This window comes from Chlorocebus sabaeus, chromosome 20 (genome assembly GCF_047675955.1).
Source record: "Chlorocebus sabaeus isolate Y175 chromosome 20, mChlSab1.0.hap1, whole genome shotgun sequence".
In the NCBI taxonomy this organism is placed as follows: Eukaryota; Metazoa; Chordata; class Mammalia; order Primates; family Cercopithecidae; genus Chlorocebus; species Chlorocebus sabaeus.
In genome coordinates, this window is record NC_132923.1 from 113,074,002 (window position 1) to 113,101,532 (window position 27,531).

The 27,531-nt window shown below is 40.7% G+C and overlaps 1 protein-coding gene across 8 annotated transcripts; it reads left to right on the forward strand.

Annotated features, from left to right (window-relative positions):
• The first annotated feature begins 11,352 nt into the window (after positions 1-11,352).
• On the forward strand, positions 11,353-26,965 carry SRSF10 (serine and arginine rich splicing factor 10). Of its 8 annotated transcripts, XM_038005328.2 has the most exons (7): positions 11,406-11,586; positions 12,889-12,993; positions 16,620-16,723; positions 19,704-19,866; positions 20,087-20,140; positions 20,274-20,375; positions 24,031-24,204. In XM_038005328.2, exons 1-7 carry the CDS (start codon positions 11,522-11,524, stop codon positions 24,089-24,091), a joined length of 654 nt encoding a protein of 217 aa, XP_037861256.1. In that variant the 5' UTR covers positions 11,406-11,521; the 3' UTR covers positions 24,092-24,204. The 8 variants fall into 8 exon arrangements, with proteins under 8 accessions (XP_007978235.1, XP_037861256.1, XP_007978238.1 ...); XM_007980044.3 differs by having other exon boundaries at positions 11,353-11,586; positions 20,090-20,140; positions 20,274-25,955; XM_007980047.3 differs by lacking the exon at positions 20,274-20,375 and having other exon boundaries at positions 23,798-26,965.
• The last annotated feature ends 566 nt before the right edge of the window (positions 26,966-27,531 follow it).

Genomic DNA, 27,531 nt, shown 5'->3' on the forward strand with positions numbered 1-27,531 from the left:
ACCCCATATCTACTAAAAATACAAAAACTAGCCGGGTGTGGTGGTGCACGCCTGTAATCCCAGCTACTCAGGAAGCTAAGGTGGGAGAATCACTTGAACCCAGGAGGGGGAGGTTGCAATGAGCCAACATCTCACCACTGCACTCCAGCCTGGGCCACAAAGCAAGACTCTGTCTCAAAAAAAAAAACCAAAACCAAAAACAAAAAACAAAACAAAAAAAGTATGTAACCAAACACCACCTGTACCCCAATAACCTATGGGAAAAAAAAATTTTTTAAAGGGCTGGGGAACATGAGAGTCCTACCATTGCGCAGGTGAAAGGAGGGCAGGAGGGCAGAGGAACGGCTCCTGTGGCCTAACACACCCAACATTAGAACAAAAGACTGTAACAAAGGCAATGAGAGTTATAAGCCAGGAACCATGGTTGAAAACCAATAAATAGGATAGGCATGTTGGCTCACACCTATAATCCCTGCTCTTTGGGAGGCCAAGGCAGAAGGATCACTTGGGCCCAGGAGTTCAAGACCAACCTGGACAACATAGTGAGACCTTGTCTCTACTAAAGACAAATAAATTGTCCAGGTATGGTGGCACTTACATGTAGTCCCAGCTACTTGGGAGGCTGAGGTGGGAGGATCACCTCAAACTGGGGAAGTCAAGGCTGCAGTAAGCCATCTTCGTGCCAATGCACTCCAGCCTGGACAAGAGAGCAAGACACTATCTCAAAAAAAGTAAAAAAAAAAAAAAAAGATGTGTGTGTGTGTATATATATATATATAGAGAGAGAGAGAGAGAGAGAGAGAGAGAGAGAGAATACTACAGACCCAAAGAAGTGGAAAAATCTAAGTGCTTGTATTCCATGTTGAACAGAAAGAGGCAACTGCACAAAAGTAACTAAAATATGTGGGGAAAATAATGAGTATTTTAATAAGGTCTGTTTGTACAGATTTTTCTCAGCCTTGACTCCCTATCTCTGTTGACAAGAATGCTTCTTCCTCCTGGTTTAGGGAGGACATCTTTCACATGGGAGTTTTATCTCCTGCTTTCAGGAAGAAGGAAGAGATGTCAGAGTGCCCTTCTTATATCTGCTGTTTTTCAAGTGCCTTCAGTTCAAAATAATCCTATGCCAAAGTGGCATATTTTCAAGTGGCATATTCTGCCACCCTCCAAGGGTATGGTAACCACGTAAACCATCAAGATATCCCCCTCTCCTTTGACAGGGTCACATCTGGTCTGAAGACCCTGTTCAGGTCTGCCTCCTCCTGTTCTGTGTCTCCTTTATATTTCACAGACATTAACCTCAATAAATTTATTGCATTTCTTGCTCTATCTTGGCATCTGCTTCCTAGACAACTCACCATAGGACCTAGTAAATTCACTTCTAGACACTTACCCATGAGAAATGAGAGCACACGTCTACAAAAAGACTGCTGCACAGATGTTCATAGAAGCTTCATTCTTTTTCTTTCTTTCATTCATTTTTAATTTTTATTTATTTATTTTTTTTTTGAGACGGAGTCTTGCTCTGTCGCCCAGGCTAGAGTGCAGTAGCACGATCTCCACTCACTGCAAGCTCCGCCTCCAGGGTTCACACCATTCTCCTGCCTCAGCCTCCCGTGTAGCTGGGACTACAGGTGCCCGCCACCGTGCCCGGCTAATTTTTTTTAATGTATTTTTAGTAGAGACGAGGTTTCACCGTGTTAGCCAGGATGGTCTCGATCTCCTGACCTCGTGATCCTCCCGTCTCGGCCTCCCAAAGTGCTGGGATTACAGGCGTGAGCCACCGCGCTCGGCCCTTTCTTAAAAATAAAATAAAATAAAACAGTCTCTCTCTGTCACCCAGACTCTGCAGTGACTCGATTTCAGTTCAGTGCAACCTCTGTCTCCCGGATTTGTGCGATTCACATGCCTCAGCCACCTGAGTAGCTGGGATTACAGGCACGCGTCACCAAACCAGGCTAATTTTTGTATTTTTAGTAGAGACGGGGTTTCAACATGTTGTCCAGGCTGGTCTCGAACTCCTGGCCTGAAGTAATCTATCCACTTTGCCTCTCAAAGTGCTGGGATTACAGCGTGACCCGCCCCCCTCCCCCCACACCTGGCCTAGAAGCTTCACTCCTAATGGCCCCAAACCGGAAACAACTCCGAATGTCCAGCAACAGGTGAGTGGATAAACAAATTATAGAATAGCCACATGTATTTGTCAAGGTTCCTCAGGGAAACAGAACCAACAGTATGTGTATAGCTATCCAGAGACTAGAGACAGTGATAGAGGTTAAAAGATTTATGATGAGAAATTGGCTCATGGGATTATGGAGGCTGAGAAGTCCCAAGATCTGCAGTCAGCAAGCTGGAGACCCAGGAGAACTGATGGTGTCATTCCAATCTGAGGGCAATGTCCCAGCTCAATGAGTCAGGGAGGTAAAGTTCCCTCTTACCCAGCCTTTTGGTTCTATTCAGGTCTTCAATGGATTGGATGAAGTCTACCCCTGTTAGGGAGAGCAATCTGCTTTACTAGGTCTACTGATTCAAATGTTAATCTCATCTAAAAATATCCCCATAGATACACCCAGAATAATGTTTAACCAAATGTCTGGGTACCTCATTGCCCAGTCAAGCTGATACATACAATTAACCATCACACCATATGATAGAATACTACCTGGTCACAAAAAGAAATGAAGTACAGATATATACAAAACAGGCTGGGTGCGGTGGCTCACACCTATGATCCCAGCACTGTGGGAGGCCGAGGCGAGCCAAGATGGCACCACTGCACTCCAGCCTGGATGACAGAATGAGACTCCATCTTAACAACAACAACAAATGGATGAATCTTACATACTCAGCAAAAGAAACCAGACACACACAAAAGTACACATACTGTATGACTGTAAAAGAAAGCAGATTAGTGGTTGCCTAGGGCATTAGTTAGAAGAGAAATCAAGTGGGACGGAGGACAAGGGAACCTTTTGGGGTGATGGAAATGTCCCATAGTTTTACTGTGATAGCTCTCACACAGGTGTACAAATCTGCCAAAACTCATTGGAAAGGTACACTTAGAGTAGGCACATGTTATCATAACTAAACTACAGCTCAATAAATGGGCCAGGCACAGTGGCTCACACCTGTAGTCCCAGCACTTTGGGAGGCTGAGGCAGGCAGATCACCTGAGGTCGGGAGTTCAAGACCAGCCTGGCCAACATGGGGAAACCCTGTCTGCTAAAAATACAAAAAATTAGCCAGGCGTGGTGGTGCACACCTGTAATCCCAGCTACTCGGGAGGCTGAGGCAGGAGGATTGCTTGAAGCTGGGAAGTGGACGTTGCAGTGAGCTGAAATCATGCCACTACACTCCAGCCTGGGCAACAGAGTGAGACTTCATCTCAAAAAAAAAAAAAAAAAAAAAAAAAAAAAAAAATTATAGCTCAATAAACGTAATTTAATAATATTATCTAATTTTAACTAAACTCATCTTCACCAAATGGATAAAAGTGGCTTTACAGGTTTCCTTCAAACAACTGTAGTTTGAAGATAACATGTAGGCACAGCAGCCAGCTGGCAATTTTCTAGAACAAACTCTCCCGCTCACTTGCAGTGTGGGCTGGGGTGCATCCCTCCCTTCCCGCCTATAAAGTGAGGAGGTTTATAAAGACCACTACCAGATCAGTAGTCTTTTATAGGCAGTTCCACCCTCCAGGTATGGTTTTGTTGCTGTTGTTTTGTTTTGTTTGGAGATTGGGTCTCACTCTTCTGCGCAGATTGGAGTGCAGTGGCACAATCATAGCCCACTGCAGCCTCAACCTCCTGGGCTCAAGCAATCTTCCTTCTCAACTTTCTGAGTAGCTGGAACTGTAGTCATGCGCCACCATGCCCAGCTATTTTTTTTTTTTTTTTTTTTTTTCTGTAGAGAGGGGGCCTCTGCTATGTTAATCGGTTGAATTCCTGGGCTCAAGTGATCCTCCTGCCTCAGCCTCCAAAATGCTGGGATTACAGGATAAGCCACTGTACCTTAACTTGTTTTTTTCTGTTTTTTTTTTTTTTTTTTTTTTTGTCCTCTCCCCAAGGTGGGATAAGACAGATACAATTCTATATATTGGATTTCTGATAATAATTTGTTTGAAAAAGAAGCTTTGTGGCCTTTTAAAGATGACTGAAATCCATTAACAGGATGACCTCTACTTTTAAAAAAAAAAACAACCCAGAGTCTCCCTCTGTCACCCAGGCTGCAATATAGTGGTACAATCATGGCTTACTGCAGCTTCAACCTCCTAGGCTCAAGTGATCCTCCCACCTCAGCCTCTCTAGTAGGTGGGACTACAGGTGTGTGCCACCATGCCTAACTAATTATGTTTTTAGAGGTAGGGTCTCAGTATGTTGCCCAGGTTGGTTTTGAACTCCTGACCTTAAGCAATCCTCCCACCTCGGCCTGGCTTCAACATTCTCACACAGTCATGCATGGCTTAATGGTGGGGATTTTTTTCTGAAAAATGCATCATCAGGCAATTTCATCGATGTCCAAACATCAAAGTATACTTACACAAACCTAGATGATATAGGATATTGCTCCTTGGCCTCGAACTTGAACAGCATGTTACTGTACTGAATACTATAGTCAACTGTAACACAGTGACCCTGTTGGCCAGGCTGGTCTCAAACTCCTGACCTCAAATGATCCGCCTGCCTCGGTCTCTCAAAGTGCTGGGATTACAGGTGTGAGCCACTGCACCTGGCCCAGAGGCTGCTTTACAGTTAACTTTCTAATATATAAATAGAAGGAGTACACTCTAAACTATACTTTTTAGTAGTTATTAAAAACTATTAATAACTAATATTATATGGGTATATATTGTAACCCATAAATATATACACATCCTATGTATCCCCAAAAATTAAAAACAAAAAGTTATACAACATAAAAAGCATAGTAAATACATAAACCAGTAACATAATCATTTATTATCATTATCAAGTATTATGTACTATATATAATTGTATATGCTATACTTTTTTTATTTTTGAGACAGGATCTCACTCCCACCTGGGCCTCCCAAAGTGCTGGGATTACAAGTGTAGGTCACCACACCTGGCCTGCTCTATACTTTTATACAACTGACAGCCTAGTAGGTTTATCTACACCAGCAACACCACATAACAATAATAACATTAACCTATGACATTAAGACAGCTATGACATTGCTATAATTCTATAATCTTTATAGAATTATAAAGATTTATAGAATTATAAAGATTTATATAATCTTTATAATCAGTTCATTATAACGTCATGGGAGCCCCATTATATATAGCTGGGTTCCCCAAACCCCAGGCCTGGTATCAGTCTGTGGCCTGTTAGGAACTGGGCCACACCAACAGAGGTGATCAGCGGGTGAGCAAGCGAAGCTTCATCTGTATTTACAGCCACTCTCCATCACTCACATTACCACCTGAGCTTCGCCTCCTGTCAGATCGGTGGCAGCATTAGATTCTCATAGGAACACGAACCCTATTGTGAACTGCGCATACGAGGGATCTAGGTTGCACGCTCCTTATGAGAATCTAACGCCTGATGATCTGTCACTGTCTCCTATCACCCCCAGATAGGACCGTCTAATTGCAAGAAAACAAGCTCAGAGCTCCCACTGATTCTACACTACGATGAGCTATATAATTATTTCCTCATATAGTACAATATAATAATAATATAAACAAAGTGCACAATAAATGTCATGTGCTTGAATCATCCTGAAACCATCCCCCATCCTTCGTCCACGGAAAAATTGTCTTCCATGAAACTGGTCCCTGGTACCAAAAAGGTTGGAGACTGCTGGTATACAGGGTCAGTTGTTGACCAAAACCTTGTTATGAAGCCCATGATTGTATTTCTTCACTTCTTTCCCATGCCCTTTGTTACATGATACCAACTGTTACATGTTAGCCTAGATAACCAGGCTACAAAGAACAGTAAGCCTTGACAATTCCATAAAGTCTTAAGGCAAAGGTTCTTACCTTTTCTCAGCCCCTACACGCACTCCTTGGTAAATCAGAGCTCCCTGATCTACTTTTCTAGGGAGATGTCATGTAACATTTAAGAGTCAGGCTCTAGGTCGGGCATGGTGGCTCACACCTGTAATCCTAGCACTTTAGGAGGCCAAGGTGGGCAGATCACTAGAGGTCAGGAGTTCGAGACCAGCCTGGTCAACATGGTGAAACCTCGTCTCTATTTAAAATACAAAAATTAGCTAGGCGTGGTGGCCGGTGCTTGTAATCCCAACTACTCAGGAGGCTGAGGCAGGAGAAACCAAGAGGCAGAGTTTGTAGGAAACTGAGATCACACCACTGCACTTGAGTCTGGGTGACAAGAGCAAAACTTCTCAAAATAATAATAATAATCAAAGTTTTAATAGTAATTAGTTCTGAGTGATAGGATAACAGGTGATTTTTGTTTCCTTTAAATTTTTCATCTCCAAAGTTTTAACATGTACAACTAGGAAAAATGTTATTTTAAGACATTAAGCCAGAAGTAGTGCCTCACACCTGTAATCCCAACACTTTGGGAGGCCCCGGTGGGAGGACCAGGAGTTCAAGATGGGCCTGGGTAATGTAGTGAGACTCTATCTCTACAAAATATTAGAAAAAAAATTAGTGGGGCGTGGTGGCTTGTGCCTCAGTCTCAGCTAATTGGGAGGCTGAGGTGGGATGATCTCTTGAGCCTCGGAGGTCAAGGCTGCAATAAGTCATGACTGTGCCACTGCATTCCAGCCTGGGCAACAGAGTGAGACCCTATCTCAAAAAAATAAAAATTAAAAAAATAATGTAGTGAATAAATATGTCCATTAGCCATGAATTCTCCCACAGAGCAAAATTAGTCAGAGCAGGGGTTAAAAGGACAGCCTGCACATAGATATTAATAAATTGATAAATGTGTACATATGTATGTGCCCAAAAGTTTCCAACTCACAAGTAAGGAATGTTTAAACGACAACACTGAGTTCTTGCAGTCTGAAAAACTTGGCTTGCTGCCTACTCACTAGAGTGAGGCAGATTATAGGAAACACCAGGCATGTCTTATTAAACAAATTAGATGAACATGCTTCTAATTGATTGTTTGCTCATGGAGACAGAGACACAACACCAAGCACTGTCTGTGGCAGTTGTCTGAATTAAGCAATTGTACCAATAAAATTCATGTCCTATTGACTCAAGGCTTTGGTTCTGCCTATGGAGTCAGGCGCATAAAGCCACTGAGTTAACACACAGAATTTGTCCCTGTGAGTCTCCTTCTAGCAAGCAGAATGGCTCAATGAGTGTGCCATTGCCCACAAATCAAGGAAGAACTATTTCAGTATCAAGGAAATTCGGTTATAGTCTTTCCATTTGGGTCTTATTTGTGCAGTTCTGAGAACAGCACTAAGGAAAGCGGCTTTCTAACATAAATCTCAATAAAACATAATGTCTTCAAGAAAAGGTGCAGTGCCCAACAGATCATTTTCAGAAATTAACATATGGAGGCCAAGTGCAGTGGCTCACACCTGTAATCCCAGCACTTTGGGAGGGTGAGACAGGATGATTGCTTGAGCCCGGGAGTTCCAGACCAGCCTGAGCAATACAGTAAAACTCATCTCTACAAAAACCTTAAAGAATTAGCCAAGCATGGTGGCACGAACCTGTAGTCCCGGCTACTAGGGAGGCTGAGGTGGGAGGATCATTTGAGCCCGGGAGGTGGAGGTTGCAGTGAGCACCACTATGCTCCAGCCTGGGAGACAGAGATAGACTCTGTATCAAAAAAAAAAAAAAAAAAAAAAAAAAGGGCAAGGAAAACAAGAAAAGAAGAAAGAGGCCGGGCACGGTGGCTCACGCTTGTAATCCCAGCACTTTGGGAGGCTGAGATAGGTGGATCATGAGGTCATGAGTTTGCGACCAGCCTGGCCAACACGGCGAAATCCCATCTCTACTAAAAATACAAAAACTTAGCCAGGCGAGGTGGCGGGCATCTGTAATCCCAGCTACTTGGGAGCCTGAGGCAGGAGAATCGCTTGAACCCAGGAGGCAGAGGTTGCAGTGAGCCAAGATCCCACCACTGCACTCTAGCCTAGGTGACAGAGCAAGACTCCATCTCAAAAAAAAAAAAAAAAAAAAAAAAAAGTAAGAAGGAAAATAAAGAAAGAGAGAGAGAGAATTTAACATTTGGGTCTTCAAAAAAATTACCAGCCCTGGTATTATACTCAGAATTAAATACAGTGCTCTTAGCACAGTGGGCAGCACTTCTGGGATGAGATGTTGTGCTTCCAAACTTCCTTAGTGTATCTTCCCTTGTCCCTGTGCCCCAAACCCCAGCAGATTTGTAGTTTGGTAAATTACCCAGCTCCAGCCCTATCTCTGGCAGAAAGGAGTTCACTCTCTCTCTACTTTTCCCAGCATCATCTTTTTCTAGGTTCTGGGATCCTACAGCAGAAAACATCAAAGGGCACTTTGTGGGCCCGGCACAGTGACTCACGCCTATAATCCCAGCACTTTGGGAAGCTGAGGTGGGTGAATTATTTGAGGTCAGGAGTTCGAGAGCAGTTTAGCCAATATGGTGAAACTCCACCTCTCCTAAAAATACAAAAATTAGCTGGGCATGGTGGCACATGCCTGTAATCCCAGCTACTCGGGAGGCTGAGGCAGGAGAATCACTTGAACCCAGGAGGCAGAGGTTGCAGTGAGCTGAGACTGCGCCACTGCATTCAAGCCTGGACGACAGAGTGAGACTCCATCTCAAAAAAAAAAAAAAAAAGGGACACTTGGGGGAAAGCAATTCTGGTGAGTAAATATTTGTTCCTCAGTTGCCTGTGATATTTCTGAAGGCATTATGAATCATAATAATTGCTAGCATTCAGGGCCAGCTTCTTGAGTGTGCTATTTGTGCATTGGAATGGGCCCCACACTCGGAAGGACCCTGCACTTGGCTTAGTACTCTGCGATTGTCATTCTGAATTTCTTAATAAATACTGAATGAAGGGCCTTGCATTTTCATGTTGTACTGGGCCCCTGTGATCCTGTTAACATTTTAGGGCACTTTCTATGCATCAGACTCCCTTCTAAACCTTTACCCTGTTAAACATGAGTGGCTGGAGTAGCACCAGACTGTGTAAATTTCCTCTATTACTGAAGGTAATTTGCAGAAATCTGTTTTCTTGCCACTGAAAGTACTTAACTGAGAGGGGCAGGGGAGACACTTGCTCAGCAAGGCCTTCCTAGGCAACCCTGTTTTAAAAATTAAAAACAAGGCCAGGGGCACAGTGGCTCACACCTATAATCTCAGCACTTTGCAAGGCCGAGGCAGGCGGACCACTTGAGGTCAGGAGTTTGAGACCAGCCTGGCCAACATGGTGAAAATCCGTCTCTACTGAAAATAGAAAAATTAGCCGGGCATGGTGGTGGGCGCCTGTAGTCCCCACTACTCAGGAGTCTGATGTAGTTGAATTTCTTGAACCTAGGAGGCAGAGGCTGCAGTAAGCCAAGATCCAGCCACTACATTCCCGCCTGGGCAACAGAGCAAGACTACGTCTCAAAAAATAAAATAAAATAAAAATAAATAAAAATCAAAAACAAGAAAAAACTTATCATATTACTGTTTCTTTCATATGACAAACCTGCATTTACTTTGCTTATTTTCTCATTGCCCCCTCTAGAAATATAAGTTCTATGATTTTCATTACTGAATTTCAAGCTTCTCGCACAATGTCTGACACATAATGGAATCAAACTTTTTTTTGTTTTGTTTTGTTTTTCACATCAGCCTCCCAAAATGCTGGGATTACAGGTGTAAGCCACCTTTCCCGGCCCAACATTTAATAAATTAAGCATGCAAATCTTCTTGGGAAACAAAAATTTAGAATAGCTCTGCTACAGATTGCTGCAAACTATCATCACCTGTATCAGATCACTTAATTGTCTTAGATGCTGATTGATACAAAAATAATGCTTTATGACTTTTTATTAAATAAAACCTCATTTAATTTAACAGTACTTGAATCCCTGCTACCTACTTGGCACTGTGCCACACGTTGGAGGCATTCCAACCCGAGGTCTCTCATCTCCAGAAGTTGACTCTTATCGAGCAGGAAATGGTTCTCAAAAGGGCCTCCAAAGTCAAAACTATACTAAAGATTATTTGCTATTTTCATGCTCATTCTCTTACAAACGTGGAGTTTTGCAGAGGGTACACGATGTGATGTGCGATAAAGGGTAGTGGAGTGAGTCAAAGTTTTCTTTTCTTTTTTTTTTTTTTTTTTCTTTTTTGAGACAGAGTCTCGCCCTGTCGGCCAGGCTGGAATGCAGTGGTGCAACCTCGGCTCACTGCAACCTCCGCCTCCCGGGTTCAAGCAATTCTCCTGCCCCAGCCTCCCAAGTAGCTGGAATGACAGGCACGCGCAACTACGCCCAGCTAATTTTTGTATTTTTAGTAGAGAGGGGATTTCACGGTGTTGGTCAGGCTGGTCTCGAACTCTTGACCTCGTGATCCGCCCGCCTAGGCCTTCCAAAGTACTGGGATTACAGGCATGAGCCACCGAGCCCAGCCGAAGTTTCCTCTATTTTAAGTTCTCATTAACTATTTATTAATAGGTATAACCCACACTTTAAAAACAAAAAACAAAAAAACTCTTTGGAATCTTCCATAATCCACAATAACATAAAGGCGTTCTGACACCAAAAAGTTTGAGAACCACTGCAGTACAGCTCCGATGCATACCCGGGAAGCCGTCAGCAACAAACAATACATTACAAATGACCACAGTCATGAACCTACAGTGTGAGGTTTGGTCCCACCCAGGCTAGGAGCCAAACACGTGACTAAGTGGAGATGGCCAGGGTGTGGGTGAGGGGCAAAGGCGGGCTGTAAGCACTGGAGAGGCAGGCCCAGCTCTGCGCAAGGGCACACACCTCCTTCCTTTACACACTCAGTACAAGAAGCTTTAAATCCTTATTTTGCTGGTCAGGGCATAACCTGGACCAAACGGGAAATTTAAGGCAAAACAAAAGCAGGGCATTAACTTGGACCAAATGAGAAATTTAAGGCAGCCTCTCTGAATTAAATAGTTTAAAAATCTATCCATTTAGTAATAACTGCAAAGTTTGGCCTAGAGACTAAAACATCTGCTTCCTGATTTGGGGGTGGGGATGAAGGGGAGTGCAAGGTAGAAAAGGGCGGGAAAATGAAGACCTAAAGAAAGAAAGAACAAGCGGGCGGGAGGGTAAGAGGCACCACAAGAGGCCAATGAATGAGATCGAGGCGGAGGCGCGTGCGCCAGCCCTCCGCATGCGCAGTCGCAAGCCTGGTGATCTCGCGGGAAAGAACCGTTGCGGGCCCGACTTTGCGCGGAGGTAGGAGGGGGGAGTGGAGGCGGGAGTGAAGTCTCGCGAGAAGAGTCGGTTGCCGTAGCAGAGCCCTCTAGCTGTGTGTGTCTGAGGCTCGGCCGCCGGAGCCGAGGACGGTTTGCTGAACCCGTTAGTGCGCCCGGCCGAGACAAGCCGCCGCCATGTCCCGCTACCTGCGTCCCCCCAACACGTCTCTGTTCGTCAGGAACGTGGCCGACGACACCAGGTAGGTACAAGGCAGGTACTCCGGGCCTAGGCGGGGAGGCCGCAGGCGCCCGGAGAGGACCCTGGTGGTGGTGGCGGCACTGGGCCGGGGGAGGGGACTGAGTGAAGATGGCGGGTCCCGCGCCCGCTTTGGCGCCGAACTAGGCCGCGCTGCCGGCCTCAGCTGCCGCGTGGGAGCGAGGGCGGCGCCTCTGCCCTCGCCGGGCCGCGTGGCGGGGTTTTTCGGTCCCCTCCCCCTCCGCAGTTCGCAGCCCCTTTCTCCCGGCTTCCTCCCCGAGCGCGCAGCCCCCTGCCGCGGCCTTTCCGCGACCCGACGGCAGCCCCCCCATTGATTTGAAGTTCATTCTTCGAGGTTCACGCCCCCTTGACCCAGAGATTTTTTCTTTTGAGGTGAAATAACGGGATCGAGGAGAGGAATCTTGCTACTATTTATCTTTATTGTTGTTGCCGTTATTAATATTTGGGGGTTTTAATCAGTTGGAGGTGTTTGGAGAAAGGGAGCGTTGAGATTTGGGGAGTTAGATTTTTCCAGTTAAATGTTGCGAGTAGTTTTTCTTATTTCCTGGAAATTCTGGTCATCCTTTGAAAAGGGAGGTTTGGGAAGCCTCAATCATTAGGACGTTGACAGCTAAATTAGATTAATTTAGACCTACCCTAAATAGGCTTTGTTCTCACCATTCCCTTGTTTCGAGTTGCCTTCAGATTATTTTGGAAGAGTTCTTACAACAAGATGAGGCTTCTTATTTCACAAATAACGAATCTACACACAAAAAATAAGTGGTTTGGGTTTTTGGTGTTTTGTGGGTTTTTTTTTTTTTTGCTAGCTTTGTGATTTGCTTTTGTCTTAAATTTAAGCAGGAAAGAAAGCAATAGTAATTATGTTAGCGTCTAGAGAAATTTTCCCTTTACGTCATTTTGACATTTAAGGAGTTCGATATTTGTGACTTTTTCAGACCATATTTATTTACCTATTGTTAAGTGTCTAAACCTGTCGCTAAAATTGGGGAGTAAAAATAAGTGCTTGGTATTTTTCAGAGTACTAGAGTCGATTTGATGCTGTAATATAAAGTAAAAAAAAAAAAAGAAATGCTTATATACAACCTGATGCTGCTGTACCTTTTATGAAAAACGAAGGCTGTAGATAAAAATTGTGGTCATTCCCTTGTACCATATGTCTGCTGTTGTCCTGCTAATGTAAACTGCATTTTTATCTTCCAAATTCTTGGATCTTAGCTTTCCTTCATCAGAAAGATATATTGCCTATACATCTTAAGGACTTGGACATAAAAATTTTATGTTTTAGGTCTGAAGACTTGCGGCGTGAATTTGGTCGTTATGGTCCTATAGTTGATGTGTATGTTCCACTTGATTTCTACACTCGCCGTCCAAGAGGATTTGCTTATGTTCAATATCCTTTCTTCAGATGGCTGATTAGTGAGGGGTGTTGAAGTTTGAAATTCAAGTTTATGTAAGTGGTAACATCTAAAAAGTAGTTTCTTTTTGTCCTCTAATAAATGTCTGTCTTCAAATTTTTGAAAATTAATTCTGACTCACACATTGCTGTCGTTATTAAAGTTAATCCAAAAATGGTAAAATATTTAAATTCCCATTCATGCTTCTGAAACTCAAGTCGATGATTATGTATGTGATTTAAATTTGAATGCACTCTGGTTGCTACTACCTTTAATGTAAGTCCGTTAAAAGTTAATATGTTCTTGTGCTTAGCAATTAAAATTTGGTATTCTTGTTTGTTAATTTGAATCACTTGATCAAAAACAAATTGTATAACAATGAGGTAAACTTCTTTAATATTGTCCCCTAATTTGCTGTCCTCTGTTGTTACCTCAGAGAATGTAAAGCTGTACAGTTATGGCGACCCCAAAGAGAAAGCATGAAAGAACCTTTAGAGTAGAGTTCAACACTTAAGGCAAGTAGACAAGCCAAAGACCTCTTAAGGATCAGGCTTGAAGAGAAGGGAGAGTTTGGGAAAAGAAAAAATAAAGAAAAGCTGGAAGAAGGACAAGCCTAATGGGAGACAAAGCCTCGCTTTATCTACAAAAGGGGGAAAAGGTTGTTTTTCAAAGTTAAAGATAAAGCCATCTGTCATATTTGGCCAAGCATCTCATGACAAGTCCTTCTGACAAGCACTTAAAGAGTTAAAGGTCAAGATGAAGTTGAATGATGGCCAAGATTAAAGGAGTCATACCTGATGTATCCTACAGAATAACTATTTTTCTTTTTTTTTTCTTTTTTTTCTTTTTTTTTTTAATGTTTTGTAAGCAGTTAATTTTCAAAATTATTCTGGTTTGGTCTAGTGACAAAACCTGTAACTTGATTTATGTGGGCCTTTGATGTTGTGATTGTGGTCTTGTATAAATGCACTCTCTTATCAAGTTAAAGTGTAACAGGATGTATATTCTTAAGATTAAATTCAGCATATTTTGGTTTTGGACCAGGTGGTCAAATGCCACAGAGTAGCAGGCAGTGTGCTCTTTGGAGTAGCATGGGGTCCTGGGGTTAAGCCACAGAGCCCTGCTTAAAGGAGAGACAGGTGCATGCACTGGGGACTACTTAGAAACAGCTCAGGTGGTCTTGTAGGGTCAGAGCCACTAGAAATTCTGTTTAGATATGGATTTTAAAGTGGTTGTTGGGGACACACACAAACCCTTAACTTCTTTATCTTAACACTGTGAAGACTGCTGGCTCTGCGCTGCTTTAGCACACATGATCAGTTGGCCCTGAATGAGTTGCAGGAGGCCTTCTCCCTGGTATAGGTAACCAACTGGGACCTATGGGAGACTGGTCCCTGACCCAGAGTCAGGTGACCTTCCTCCTTTCAGTGAGATCATCTCCCTGCAACAACAGTTTGGGTTGTGGGCCTCAGACTAGGAAAAAATCTTCCTGCTTAAATTCAGTGGGCCTCAAACTTTTAAGTTAGTGGAGTCCTAGTGAGACTTACAGGGAAAAAGCCAAAAGCTACTCCTGCAGGGCCAGTGATCAAGGACAGTTGTGAGCATTGGTTGCAAAGCTCCATTACAGAGAAGGTAATAGCTGTATCTGGCTTAGTAAATAAAGGTAGCGGTGCATTCTGGCTTACAACATAGACCTGATTTTACCTAGCGTTGGGTGGCCCAGGAATCAAGGTCAGTAGTAGTTTGATTCAAGAGTGTGTGGTATTTGAGGCAGAAAAGGCTAGCGATTCAAAGCAATCTAAAGAAGAATGATAATTTTAAAATACATATTCAGTAAGTCTATGGTCTTAAAATAGTTGAAAAGAAATAAGTAACAGGCTTATCAATTTCATTTTTGAAAAGACCATAAAGTACAAATTTCTCCATGGTTGACATCAGAGTGATACTTGGCTGCCTCTGCTGCTGCTGTCTCTTCTGTCTGACTCCATTTGCAATAGCCTTTTCTTCCTATCCCTGGCTTACCGAGTAAAGTAGAAACTTGCCATCAGCCCAGGATTCTGTTTTTGAAAGTAGCCCCAGAGAGGATGCTCTGCTCTTATTAATAATTTTTATGGCTCTCAATATAAATCCTTTTTATACTTATATTCTGTCTCTTGGGGTATACCCATTAAGTGAACTTATTCCTTCTAATTAGTTTAGAGCCCAGCTGCATTAACCTTGAGGGATGTTCACTTACAGTATTCAAGGTTCTGAACTCCCCATCAGCCTTTGCCTTTTCATGTTGAAACCCCAGTTATTTAAAACTTGTCCTTCCATTTAATCTGTTCATAATGGCCTCGGGAAGAGAGAGCTGGAAACCTGCAGTCCTTAATTCCTTTCAGAACAAAAAGTGGGAAGTCTAGTAAGGCAGACCTTTTAGTCTCTGTAGTAAAAGAATACCAGTATTGGTCTCGAAAAAGGAGTGTATCACTTCAGGGATTTTTTAAATCACCTCTTTAAATCTGCAGATCTTGTGTTTTCTCTCAAATTTAGGAAATAGAAATGTGCAAACTAGAATAATGATTTTTAGGATAGAATGAAAACCTGTACCTAACCTAGCTCTTTCCAAACCATTTATATCAAACCCTGCCTTGAATGTATACTTGGTCTCTGTTACAATGATGGTTTTAGGAAAGGAGCTAGGTTTGGATAGAATAGCTATGTAAAGCCAGGAGTTGTCGTAGTAATATTGCTGTCATGACCAGGGAGGACAAGCAGCTTAGCTTCTCAGATCAAAAACAAGTACCAGTAGTTCCTGCTTAAGGCCGGTAAATAATATCTTGAAATTCTCAAGTTGGAAACCAGTCTCAAACCATTCTTTGCAAGAAGTTGTATATTTAGGGTCATGGTTAGGACTTTCCAGTCTAGGAGTCCTTACAGTGATCTGTTTCTCGATAGCATGCTTTTACAGTCTGCATGGATGTAATAACGCTTTTGGTATAGTAATTGTCTTGAGTATTGCTTGACTCTGTCTTGATGCCCACAAATGGCTAGCGTGCTTGTCTTCCCATGCAGTGGAAGGAAGACAGTTAAATGAAATAGTAGTATTAGATATATATGAAAAAGAAAACAACAAAATAAATTTGAAGTTAATGCTTTCGTCTCTTGTAAGGTAAGGCATATACTGCTTGCTTACACAAGAACTATTGGCATTTTCTTTTTTTCATTTGAAACAAATATGAAAGACAGTAGTTTGGTTTTATTTTAAGAAATTTTTGTTTTAGCATACAACATAGAACTGACATTTGTTTTTCTTTTTTGTCTTGTAAACTTAATTCTTAAAACTTAGGAAAATTTTTGGATAGGACAACTTGGTGATTCAGCTATAACAGATCTTATTTCAATAATAACTTTACTGCAATATGTATTCATACGTTTTCAAATACGTGCCTTAGGAAAACACAAGTGCTTTTATAGTGTGAAGTGTTAATGGCTGAATCCAACTGAATCACCAACTAGTAAGTGGGGGTCTGGTCGATTTTCTGGAATAATGGGAGATCGTGAATTGTTCCAGACATACCAACTGAACTCTCATTCATTATCAAAGTTTGCAAAACTTCCCAAGCCCCTTAACATTTAGCACATTTGAGGATGTTCGTGATGCTGAAGATGCTTTACATAATTTGGACAGAAAGTGGATTTGTGGACGGCAGATTGAAATCCAGTTTGCCCAGGGGGATCGAAAGAGTAAGTACCCTTATGCCTGATATGTATGAAGCATTATTTTTTTAGTGTTTTGATTTTTTTTTTTTTTTAAGAATTTAAGCAATTTGTGTATCTGTTCAAAACCCAAAAGGATCTCTTTTTTCTTCTTTTTTTTTTTTTTTTTTTTTTTTTTTAGACGGAGTCTCGCTCTGTCGCCCAGCCTGGAGTGCAGTGGCGCGATCTCCGCTCACTGCGAGCTCTGCCACCTCCCGGGTTCACACCATTCTCCTGCCTCAGGCTCCCGAGAAGCTGGGACTACAGGCGCCTGCCACCACGCCTGGCTAATTTTTTTTGTTTGTTTTTAGTAGAGACAGGGTTTCAGCGTGTTTGCCAGGATGGTCTCAATCTCCTGACCTCGTGATCTGCCCGCCCCGGCCTCCCAAAGTGCTGGGATTACAGGCATCAGCCACCGTGCCCGGCCTTTTTTTTTTTTTTTTTTTTTTTTTTTTCTTTTTTTCTGAGACAGAGTCTCACTCTGTTGCCCAAGCTGGAATGCATGCAGTGGCGTGATCTTGGCTTACTGCAACCGCCACCTCCCGAGTTCAAACGATTCGCATACCTCAACCTCCCGAGTAGCTGGGATTACAGGTGCATGCCACCACATCTGGCTAATTTTTTTATTTTTAGTAGAGACGGAGTTTCACTATGTTGGCCAGGCTGGTCTCGAACTCCCCACCTTAGGTGATCCACCTGCCTTAGCCTCCCGAAGTGCTGGGATTGGGATCACAGGCGTGATCCCAAACGGATTGTTTTTAAGAAAATGGAGTATCTTGAATATTTCTTGAATATTTCATCATATTTTCCAGGTGTATTACAAAGTTTTGGGGTTAAGTGTAGGTAGGAAGTGGAAATGAGAATGCCTAAAATATATGTGGACTCTTCTGAAAGTTGGTTATGCAGGCTTACCAGATGTTTGCTTCATACTTACAAGGCAGGAGTACAGGTTTTAGAGTCAAATAGACCTATGTTTGAATTCTGGCTTAGCCACTATGTTACCTTGGGCAAGATACTAATTAAGAGATTAAAATAACGGCAGGGTGCAGTGGCTCACACCTGTAATCCCAGCACTTTGGGAGGCCATGGCGGGTGGATCACAAGGTCATGGTGAAACCTCATCTGTACTAAAAATACAAAAAATTAGCCAGGCATGGTGGCGCACACCTGTAGTCCCAGCTACTCAGAAGGCTGAGGCAGGAAAATTGCTTGAACCCAGCAGGCAGAGGTTGCAGTGAGCCGCAATTGCGCCACTGCACTCCAGACTGGGCAATAGAGCGAGAGACTGTCTCAAAAAAAAAAAAAAAAGCTGCTGAGGAGAAGAGGAGCTCTTGAGTAGACATAAAATATTGGTAACTAGTTCTTCAGTTGGGTAATAGATTCCTGGTTATGCATTGTGTTATTTATATGTACTTCAATACATAAAGTATCTGCTTCAATGAATTGAATGAGATAAGAACTGAAGTGTCTGTAGGCATTTAGGAATGCCTTATTCTACTTAGGGTCTTAGAACTGTAATTATATATTACTGCATTTTGACGCTGCACATTGTTCCTGGGCCACCTATACTTTGTTAATTGTGTTCTTAATGAACGGAATCTGTGGCAGGATCATTCCAAATCAGCATATGGTTCGTTTTTTTCCAAACATTAAAAAATGTAAAATGCTTGGGTGTGGTAGCTCACGCCTATATCCCACCACTTTGGGAGGCCTGGGCAGGAGGATTACCAGAGCCCAGGAGTTTGAGACCAGCCTGGACAACAAAGTGAGACCCCGTCTCCACAAAAAATAAAATACAAAATTAGCATGGCGTGGTGGTGCATGCCTGTAATCCCAGCTACTCAGGAGGCGAAGGTTGTGGTGAACCGAGATTGCACCATTGCACTCTGCCCTGGGTAACAAGAACAAAACTCCAACTCAAAAAAAAAAAAAGACTCCTGGCCGGGTACAGTGGCTCACATCTGTAATCCCAGCACTTTGGGAGGCCGAGGCATGTGGATTATTTGGGGTCAGAAATTCGAGACCAGCCTGGCCAATATGGTGAAACCCTGTCTCTACTAAAATATAAAAATTAACCGGGTGTGGTAGTGCGTGCCTGTAATCTCAGCTACTCAGGAGGCTGAGGCAGGAGAATGGTTTCAACAGGTGTGGGGTGGAGGTTGTAGTGAGCTGTGATTGTGCCACTGCACTCTAGCCTGGATGACACAGCGAGACCCTGGTCTCAAGAATAAAACTACATTAAAAAAAAAAAATGCCGGCCGGGCGCGGTGGCTCACGCCTGTAATCCCAGCACTTTGGGAGGCCGAGATGGACGGATCACGAGGTCAGGAGATCGAGGCCATCCTGGCGAACACGGTGAAACCCGGTCTCTACTAAAAATACAAAAAAATTAGACGGGCGAGGTGGCAGGCGCCTGTAGTCCCAGCTACTCGGGAGGCTGAGGCAGGAGAATGGCATGAACCCGGGAGGCGGAGCTTGCAGTGAGCCAAGATCACGCCACCGCACCCCAGCCTGGGCGTCTGAGCAAGACTCCATCTCAAAAAAAAAAAAAAAAAAAAAGCCAAAACACATACACAAACTTTTTTTTTTTTTTTTTGAGACAGGGTCTCTGACCCTCAGGCTGGCGTGTAGTGGTGTAATCACAATTCACTGCAGCCGCAAACTCTTACCCCCTTAGCCTCCCAGGTAGCTGGAATACATGTGCAAGCCACTAGGCCCAGCTAATAATTTTTTGTAAAAATGGGATATTGCCATGTTGCTCCAGGCTGGTCTCAAACTCCTGGGTTCAAAGGATCCTCCCACCTCAACCTCCCAAAGTAGTGGGATTACAAGCATGAGAGGCACCACCCCGTCATACATACTCTGTTTGGGATACAAGAGGGGATGCAGGGATTTTTTTTTCTATTTATTGAGGGCTTTAATACTGTTTTTAATATTTCTAAGTATTTCTGTTCTTTGTATTTCCTAGCACCAAATCAGATGAAAGCCAAGGAAGGGAGGAATGTGTACAGTTCTTCACGCTATGATGATTATGACAGATACAGACGTTCTAGAAGCCGAAGTTATGAAAGGAGGAGATCAAGAAGTCGGTCTTTTGATTACAACTATAGAAGATCGTATAGTCCTAGAAAGTAAGTGTGCTGTGTAGCACAGTGATCTGTTTTAAAAATGTATTTGTTAGCATTTTTTTTTTTTTTACTTTTTTGTATACTTTTAATTATATATATTGACTGTTTCATTGAGACAAAAAATATGGTATTTTATTTTAAAAGTTTTATGGTTTGCTTTTAATTAGAAACTTTGCCTCTATGAATAGATATTTGTCACCGCTTTTTCTGATATGCTTTTTAGCAGTAGACCGACTGGAAGACCACGGCGTAGCAGAAGCCATTCCGACAATGATAGGTAAATAACTTTGCTTTGAAAAAGACTCATATATTTTTTAATTTCAGAGTGAACTTTTGCTCTAAAAATAACAAATTTGATTAATATAGAATCTAATTTTTACTCTAATTATATCTCTCCTCTGTTTTGAAAGATTCAAACACCGAAATCGATCTTTTTCAAGATCTAAATCCAATTCAAGATCACGGTCCAAGTCCCAGCCCAAGAAAGAAATGAAGGCTAAATCACGTTCTAGGTCTGCATCTCACACCAAAACTAGAGGCACCTCTAAAACAGATTCCAAAACACATTATAAGTCTGGCTCAAGATATGAAAAGGAATCAAGGAAAAAAGAACCACCTAGATCCAAATCTCAGTCAAGATCACAGTCTAGGTCTAGGTCAAAATCTAGATCAAGGTCTTGGACTAGTCCTAAGTCCAGTGGCCACTGATAGTATAAACCATGGTCATTTTTAGGCATGTATCATTCATTTACTCATAGTTTGGTTTACTTAAATTATCAGGAATACAATGTTGCAATGATGCTTAAAAAACACTTGTTAGTTTTCCCTGTACCGGGCAATGGTTATAATTAAAATGATATGCTGTTGAGAAGCCACTCTTAAGAGTCCAGTTTGTTTAATGTTATGGGCAGCTACCAATTTGTGGTGTCTCTGTATATTTTTGTAAAGATTCTCATTTTTTATGCTTGAAGTATTTGGTGAAAAGATGTTGGTTGACCATAATTTGCAACATTGTCTCATTAAAAATAAACTTTCATATTCATATTTGGTAGAACTGTTAACCTAGAAATGTAGCTTGCTAATAAGATAGAATGATACAAAAGTGAAGTAGTAGCCACAGTACGACACTGACTGCTCAGACACATTTAGGTTCAGGGTGGACCTTTATGTCTTGTCAAGATGTCTAGGCCCGGCCGGGCGCGGTGGCTCACACCTGTAATCCCAGCACTTTGGGAGGCCGAGGCGGGTGGATCACAAGGGCAGGAGTTTGAGACCAGCCTGATCAACATGGTGAAACCCCGTCTCTACTAAAAATAGAAAAATTAGCCGGGCATGGTGGCACATGCCTGTAATCCCAGCTACTCGGGAGGCCGAGGCAAGAGAATCACTTGAACCCAGGAGGTGGAAGTTGCAGTGAGCCAAAATCAACGCCACTGCACTCCAGCCTGGGCAGCAGAGTGAGACTCCGTCTCAAAAACAAAACAGCAAAACCAGATGTCTAGGCCAATGATAATTATTTTTGATGCAGTGTGGATTAGTTCTTTTGTTAACCCCACTGTCTTGGGGAATGATGCCAGCTGGGAAATTGAGTTTTTGACTGAAACATGGAACCTTCACTGCTTTTTTTCTGGTTCCTATGAAGATTTGAAACATAGAAAACACAAAAACTCACCTTGAAATTTGAGCAGGTCGATGATGGCAAAAATAATTTTAAGGAGAAAGGAATATTCTTATGTAGTTATTCTAAAGTTTAAGGAGCGTTATTGACCATAATATTGCTTAGTTTTTTTACTGCTGTTAGAAACAAGTAAATTGTTTCAAAGTAGGTTTTGTGTGTGTGCATAGTGTAAAAACTGAAATTTTGATGCTTACAGCACTTGGCTCGTGCATTTGTATCAAAATTTGCCTACCTCTTTGTGAGGGAGGCCTGCTTTTCACACCTCAGTTTATTTAATTCGAGGCAAGTTGAAAGACAACACTCACTCTAGGTGATTCTGTGGTGCCATGAAATTTAAGATAATTTGGGAAAAAGGATTAGTCAGTTTTAAGCAAGAGTCACATCTTCTGAGCTTTCAATTATCAGTGTAGTACCTGACTAAAAATGAAGTAATACCCTTAACCATTTATAATTTCTAGTATTTCTCTGAAAGATCGTTTTGGGGACAAAAGTGACTTGACATGTCCAATTTCATTTCAGAATAAAAAGCTAGCATCTTTAAAAATCTCAGATTGCTTGCTTACAGATACAAGTGAGAATTATGGAGAAGCGATTCCTTTTAGAGGATTACTTTTTTCAATTTTGGTTTTAGTAATCTAGGGTTTGCCTGTAAAGAATACAACGATGGATTTTAAATACTGTTTGTGGAATGTGTTTAAAGGATTGATTCTAGAACCTTTGTATATTTGATAGTATTTCTAACTTTCATTTCTTTACTGTTTGCAGTTAATGTTCATGTTCTGCTATGCAATCATTTATATGCACGTTTCTTTAATTTTTTTAGATTTTCCTGGATGTATAGTTTAAACAACAAAAAGTCTATTTAAAACTGTAGCAGTAGTTTGCAGTTCTAGCAAAGAGGAAAGTTGTGGGGTTAAACTTTGTATTTTCTTTCTTATAGAGGCTTCTAAAAAGGTATTTTTATATGTTCTTTTTAACAAATATTGTGTACAACCTTTAAAACATCAATGTTTGGATCAAAACAAGACCCAGCTTATTTTCTGCTTGCTGTAAATTAAGCAAACATGCTATAATAAAAACAAAATGAAGGAAATATGATTAACTGGAATTATTACAGTATTGAATATGATTCTAAAATAACAATGGAAACAGTCCTTTATAGATTTAGGAATATTTTTAATCAGTGTTGCACTAGGCACAACTAACTTTTACTTTGGAAATGATAGAACTTGCCAGAAAGGTACATCTTTTACACAGTAGTTAAAAATTCATTGTGTAATATCAAAGTTGTTTCATGATTGCTCATTGAGCCTCTTGGGTTAACTAACTTAAGAGGTTATTTGGTAGTGTGTTAAGAGGAAATTTGGATCAGCTAATTCTAAGTTTATACTTTCTTTATTGGATGGACCAGTAATTCTGCTCTCCCTCTTCGTAAACAAGTTGCATTGGGACTTAACGTTTATGACATGATTTTAAATCAATTTGAATTGAATGTTGATGAGCAGCTAATATTAAGTGATAACCTCTTTGGGGAAGTAGGTTAGTTGGGTATTTTGTGGTTTGAATTCTATCTACTTGATGACAATTATAGCTAATTTATTAAGTATTCATGATGTGCCAGACACTTGAAAAGGCTATGTATTAACTCACTTCCTCTTCACAAAACCCTGTGAGAAAGATACTTTTATTTTCCCCATATCAAAGATAAAGAAACTGAGGCACAAAGAAAAGACTATAAGGCAGAGCCAGGAATTAAGCCAAGGCCTGGTCCTTAGTTTTGCGGTGGTGGGGCGGGGTGGGGGGGTGTTGTTTGTTTTACAGACTATAATTTGAGAGAAGTAGATTGAGGAGATAGCTCATTGAAATTGTTCATTTTCTGTATAGAACTTGAAGGCCTAATTTCATTTTTATTTTTACTTGTGTCAACTTATTTTTAGACTTGGACTATTGAGAACCTTATATGTTCCTCAAGTGACACACCTAACAGCTTCAAAAGGACTATATTACAGTTGAACCCATGGTAGTTTGGATCCTACTGATACTTGATGAGGATCTTTATGTAGTATTTTATGTTAGTTTTGGGTGATGTAGTTGAGTCCCCCACTTACTGAGTGTACATACTGTGTATGTGGTACTGGGCTCAGTAATAAATAGAATGGTTATATCAATACTCAAATGAGGGCTGACACACTTCACCTCTCCTTTTACTTAAGATCTCTCTGCATTTTTTTTTTTTTTTTTTTTTTTTTTTTGAAGCCAAGTAAGCAAGAAGAAAAATGAGAGATAATGCTTCAGTGAGAGAGGAAAGGTGCTACATAGAGTATGAGCTGTTAAGTTACATCCCAGGGGAAAGACCTGGGAACTATTGTATTATTCTCTTGAAAATTTGGCCCAGTAAGCTGCTACATCCAGTTCAACTAACAAAATCCTGTATACCACAGAGAAGAATAAAGAAAACCAAACTGACAAACATCCTTCTTTTATTTAAGACCAAACTGCAGCTGGAATACCCAGTACAGTTCTGCTTACTACACTTCAAGAAAGATCTGAAAGCGGAAAAAGAACCAAAGAAGGGCAGTTCAAGCGACCAAAGGGTGGGTGGAAGGTGCTGCAGTATGAATACTGTACGAATATTTTGACTCTGGTCTGAAAAGATAAAAGAATGTTATCGAAAACTACATGGAATAATTGAAGCCCCTTCAAGTTTGAAAGTAAGCATTTTAGGACAAATAAAAGGAAATTCAACTTTGTACTTGTGGAAACTAATCCCTAAATATGAATAGGTTTATATTGATTCATGGGTAATAGGTCCATAATAAATTATTGGAAACTAGGATGTCTGAATATCAAGGAAGACAGCCATAGTCTCTTACAGTGCCTCTGTTGGTCTGTCTCAAACTGAATTGGGTGGGAAAAGGTATGGTCCAATATGAAAGTTCCATTTTTGCCATTATTGGCAAATCTTGCCTTTGTTTATTTTGGTGCCAGTGTTTTCTGCTTAATCATTTGCTTTGTTGGCATCTGTGTTTATTTACTTGTATACACCACATGCAGTTTACATCTTTCTTTAAGTACTCTCCTTCCCAGGTAAATTCCAATTATATTTGACATCCAGCTAAGAGGGCCCATCTCTTCTCACCTCTTTCCTAGTCAGTATGTTCAGCAAATATTTATTGAGCCCTTACTATGGGCAAATCATTGTCCTGGATAATTGAGGAGAAAAATAGATTATTCCCTTATTCAGTAAATGTCTACTGAGCACAATCTAGTGAATCATTACAGTATGGCCTCATTGTTTTGTTTGAGGTATATTATTCATAACAATATTTTATACCATTCGTATCAATGTAATTATAGAACACAATATACTATCAAAGATAAGTAATTGTGTGGTTATATGCCATTTAAAAGTATCCAGTATTTGATCACATTATTACAAATAATGAAAAAATGATTTGTTTTAATCTGTAATAAACTGGTTTATTGTGCAGTGACTGTGATATACTAGAGTTATATTAAATTGTTTACTCTGCCTCACCAAACACATACTAGGATATAACCCCCAAAATAAGTATTTAACTTTGCATTAGATATAAAGGAGACTGGGTGCTATAATTAGATTATTTTGAGGCAGACAGCTGTTATCCCAACTGATTTAGTATGTTCTGTAATTGAGAAAATGTTCACCAAATTATACTTTTTAGTGATTTACATGTACATTTTATAGGGGACATGTTCTGTGTATAGCGAATAAATAACTTTTATAGTATCACAAAATGTTTTGGATTCCTTAGTTTCTTATTAGGATATGATGTTTCTTTACCTATACATTGATTCCATCACATTTTATTTTTGTCATTTTTGCCACATACTTAAAACTTTCCATATAAAATTATTAACTAAAAATCTGGAAGTGGAGTCTTCAGCTTTTAATTTATAGCAATTTTGAAAATATAGCAGAGGTATATTTTCAAGGGAGGTATGAAATGGAGGTATTTTTGTTCATATTTTATTTTAGAAATTTTTTTTGAACTTTTCCAAGATCACACAGCAAGCGTCAGATCCTAGGTTACAGCCCGTAATTTTTCACTTGTTTCATCTTTTGTTACCATGTTTGTTGTTTAATCAAATGGGGAATTGTTTTTATAGCTTTATTTTCCTGGAGATAGTAAAATTGATATAATGGGATCTAGAATTTACTTAGAGCCAAAACGACTGGATTTAATCACAAAAAGTATTTTGTATACTGTTACACACTCATTAACATAGTGGGTTCTTAGGACAGAGGTTCTGTGTGTTTTTAAAAGAAAATGTAGAGGTCATAGACTTTTTGCCCTCTACCTCCCTTCTCCATTTCCTTTTGAAGTTAAGACATTTAAGGGGGAGAGAATTAAGTTGCATATTGAGTTGGGATTTTGTTTTTAAAAAGTTTAGGTAAATACGTATGTAACTACAATAACAATAGTTGGTAGTTCTCTAAAGTATTTAATTATGGTAAATCAGAAAAGGCCCTCTTTAATTTTTACATCTGTTGAATGAATTGCTTTAGGATCTCTTCTGTGGTTCTCTTTGTACTGAATGCTGTCAATATTATTGAGCACTTACTGTGCTGAACCATGTGCTTTTCAAATATTCCTATTTAATCCTAAAAACACTCCTGGGAAATGGGTATTATTCCCATTTTACAGATGAGAAAATTGTGCTTTGTAGAATACCCATCATGTGATAGCTTCCTGCATATGCTATTCATTCCTCACAACCTTACAAGGTAAATGGATAATGTTCCTGGATGAGAGATTAAATGTAATCCAAGATCTCATGGTTGTGTGGCTCAGAGATTCTAAGCATGGCTTTCCAAATCTCATTCTCTTGTAGAGATTTTCCATTGTATTGCATTTTGACCATGTTCCTGTTTACAAAACCTGAGATTATATTCTGAAGTAGCTGTGACTTGAGCAATAGCTCAGGAATAATCTGATGGCATTCTACTAGGAAGGAGGACTAGCAAAGCCTATAGTTAGCCTATCCTAGGCATGAACTATTCTCATTTTAGATTGGATGACTTGATAGGAAGAAGTGAGCAACCTGTTTGCCTTCAGTTATTGGTATCTACAAGACATTCTGCTAGTCACTGTGGAAAAGGTTCCTTCTCTTGGGTTTTTTCTTCTGCCCCTTCCTCTAACAGTATTGGTTATCTTTATTATGTTTCTGTGTATTTGTAACAGCTGTTTCACCCTTGTATTGCACAATGGGAATTTTTCTTGGAATAAAAAGTGAGGCATGTAAATTCATTGAGAACTAACCATAGTTTGTAAAGAAGTAAAAGGCCTTTGTATCTAGTTTTTTGCAGATCACATTGCTTTGAATGCTGGAAAGTGAAATAAACTGGTCTAGGAGCCAAAAATAAATCTTGGGTTTTTTTAAGACTTTGCTCTACCTTAGATTTGTAACCACCTGGGTACACTTTTTCCTAATTTATATAAGAGGTTTTAGAGATGCACTCTGTCCCTCTTGCTTTACAAATTGCCTACAAGAATGCAACCAAAATACTAGAAACTAAAACTTACACAAAACCTTTCAGATTTTTTCCTGTGTTGTAGTTGTTCTAGGGAAGAGGATAGTTTATCAGTATTTATTTTAAGCTTAAGGATAGGTTTTGGACCTGATTCCATCATAGTGTAACTGCCATCAAAAAGAAGACAAATTGAAATTACAGCATTTACTTAAGGTTCACAACATGGCTGACTTCAGCAGCCTTACATGGTAAGTTCTCTGTACCAGCTATTTTTGGTTCTCATGATTGCATCAATTTGGGAAATTCCTATCACCATTCTGTAGGCTAACCAAAAGTTTATCAGTACCTTTCCTAAAGTATGAAGTGTTTATACGGTTACTGACCTTTTATTCAGGTTACCCTTAAGCTGCTAAAATTTTTACAGGTAATCTTCCACTCCCACTCCCATTTACCCATTTTGCTTGAGTCAAACCAA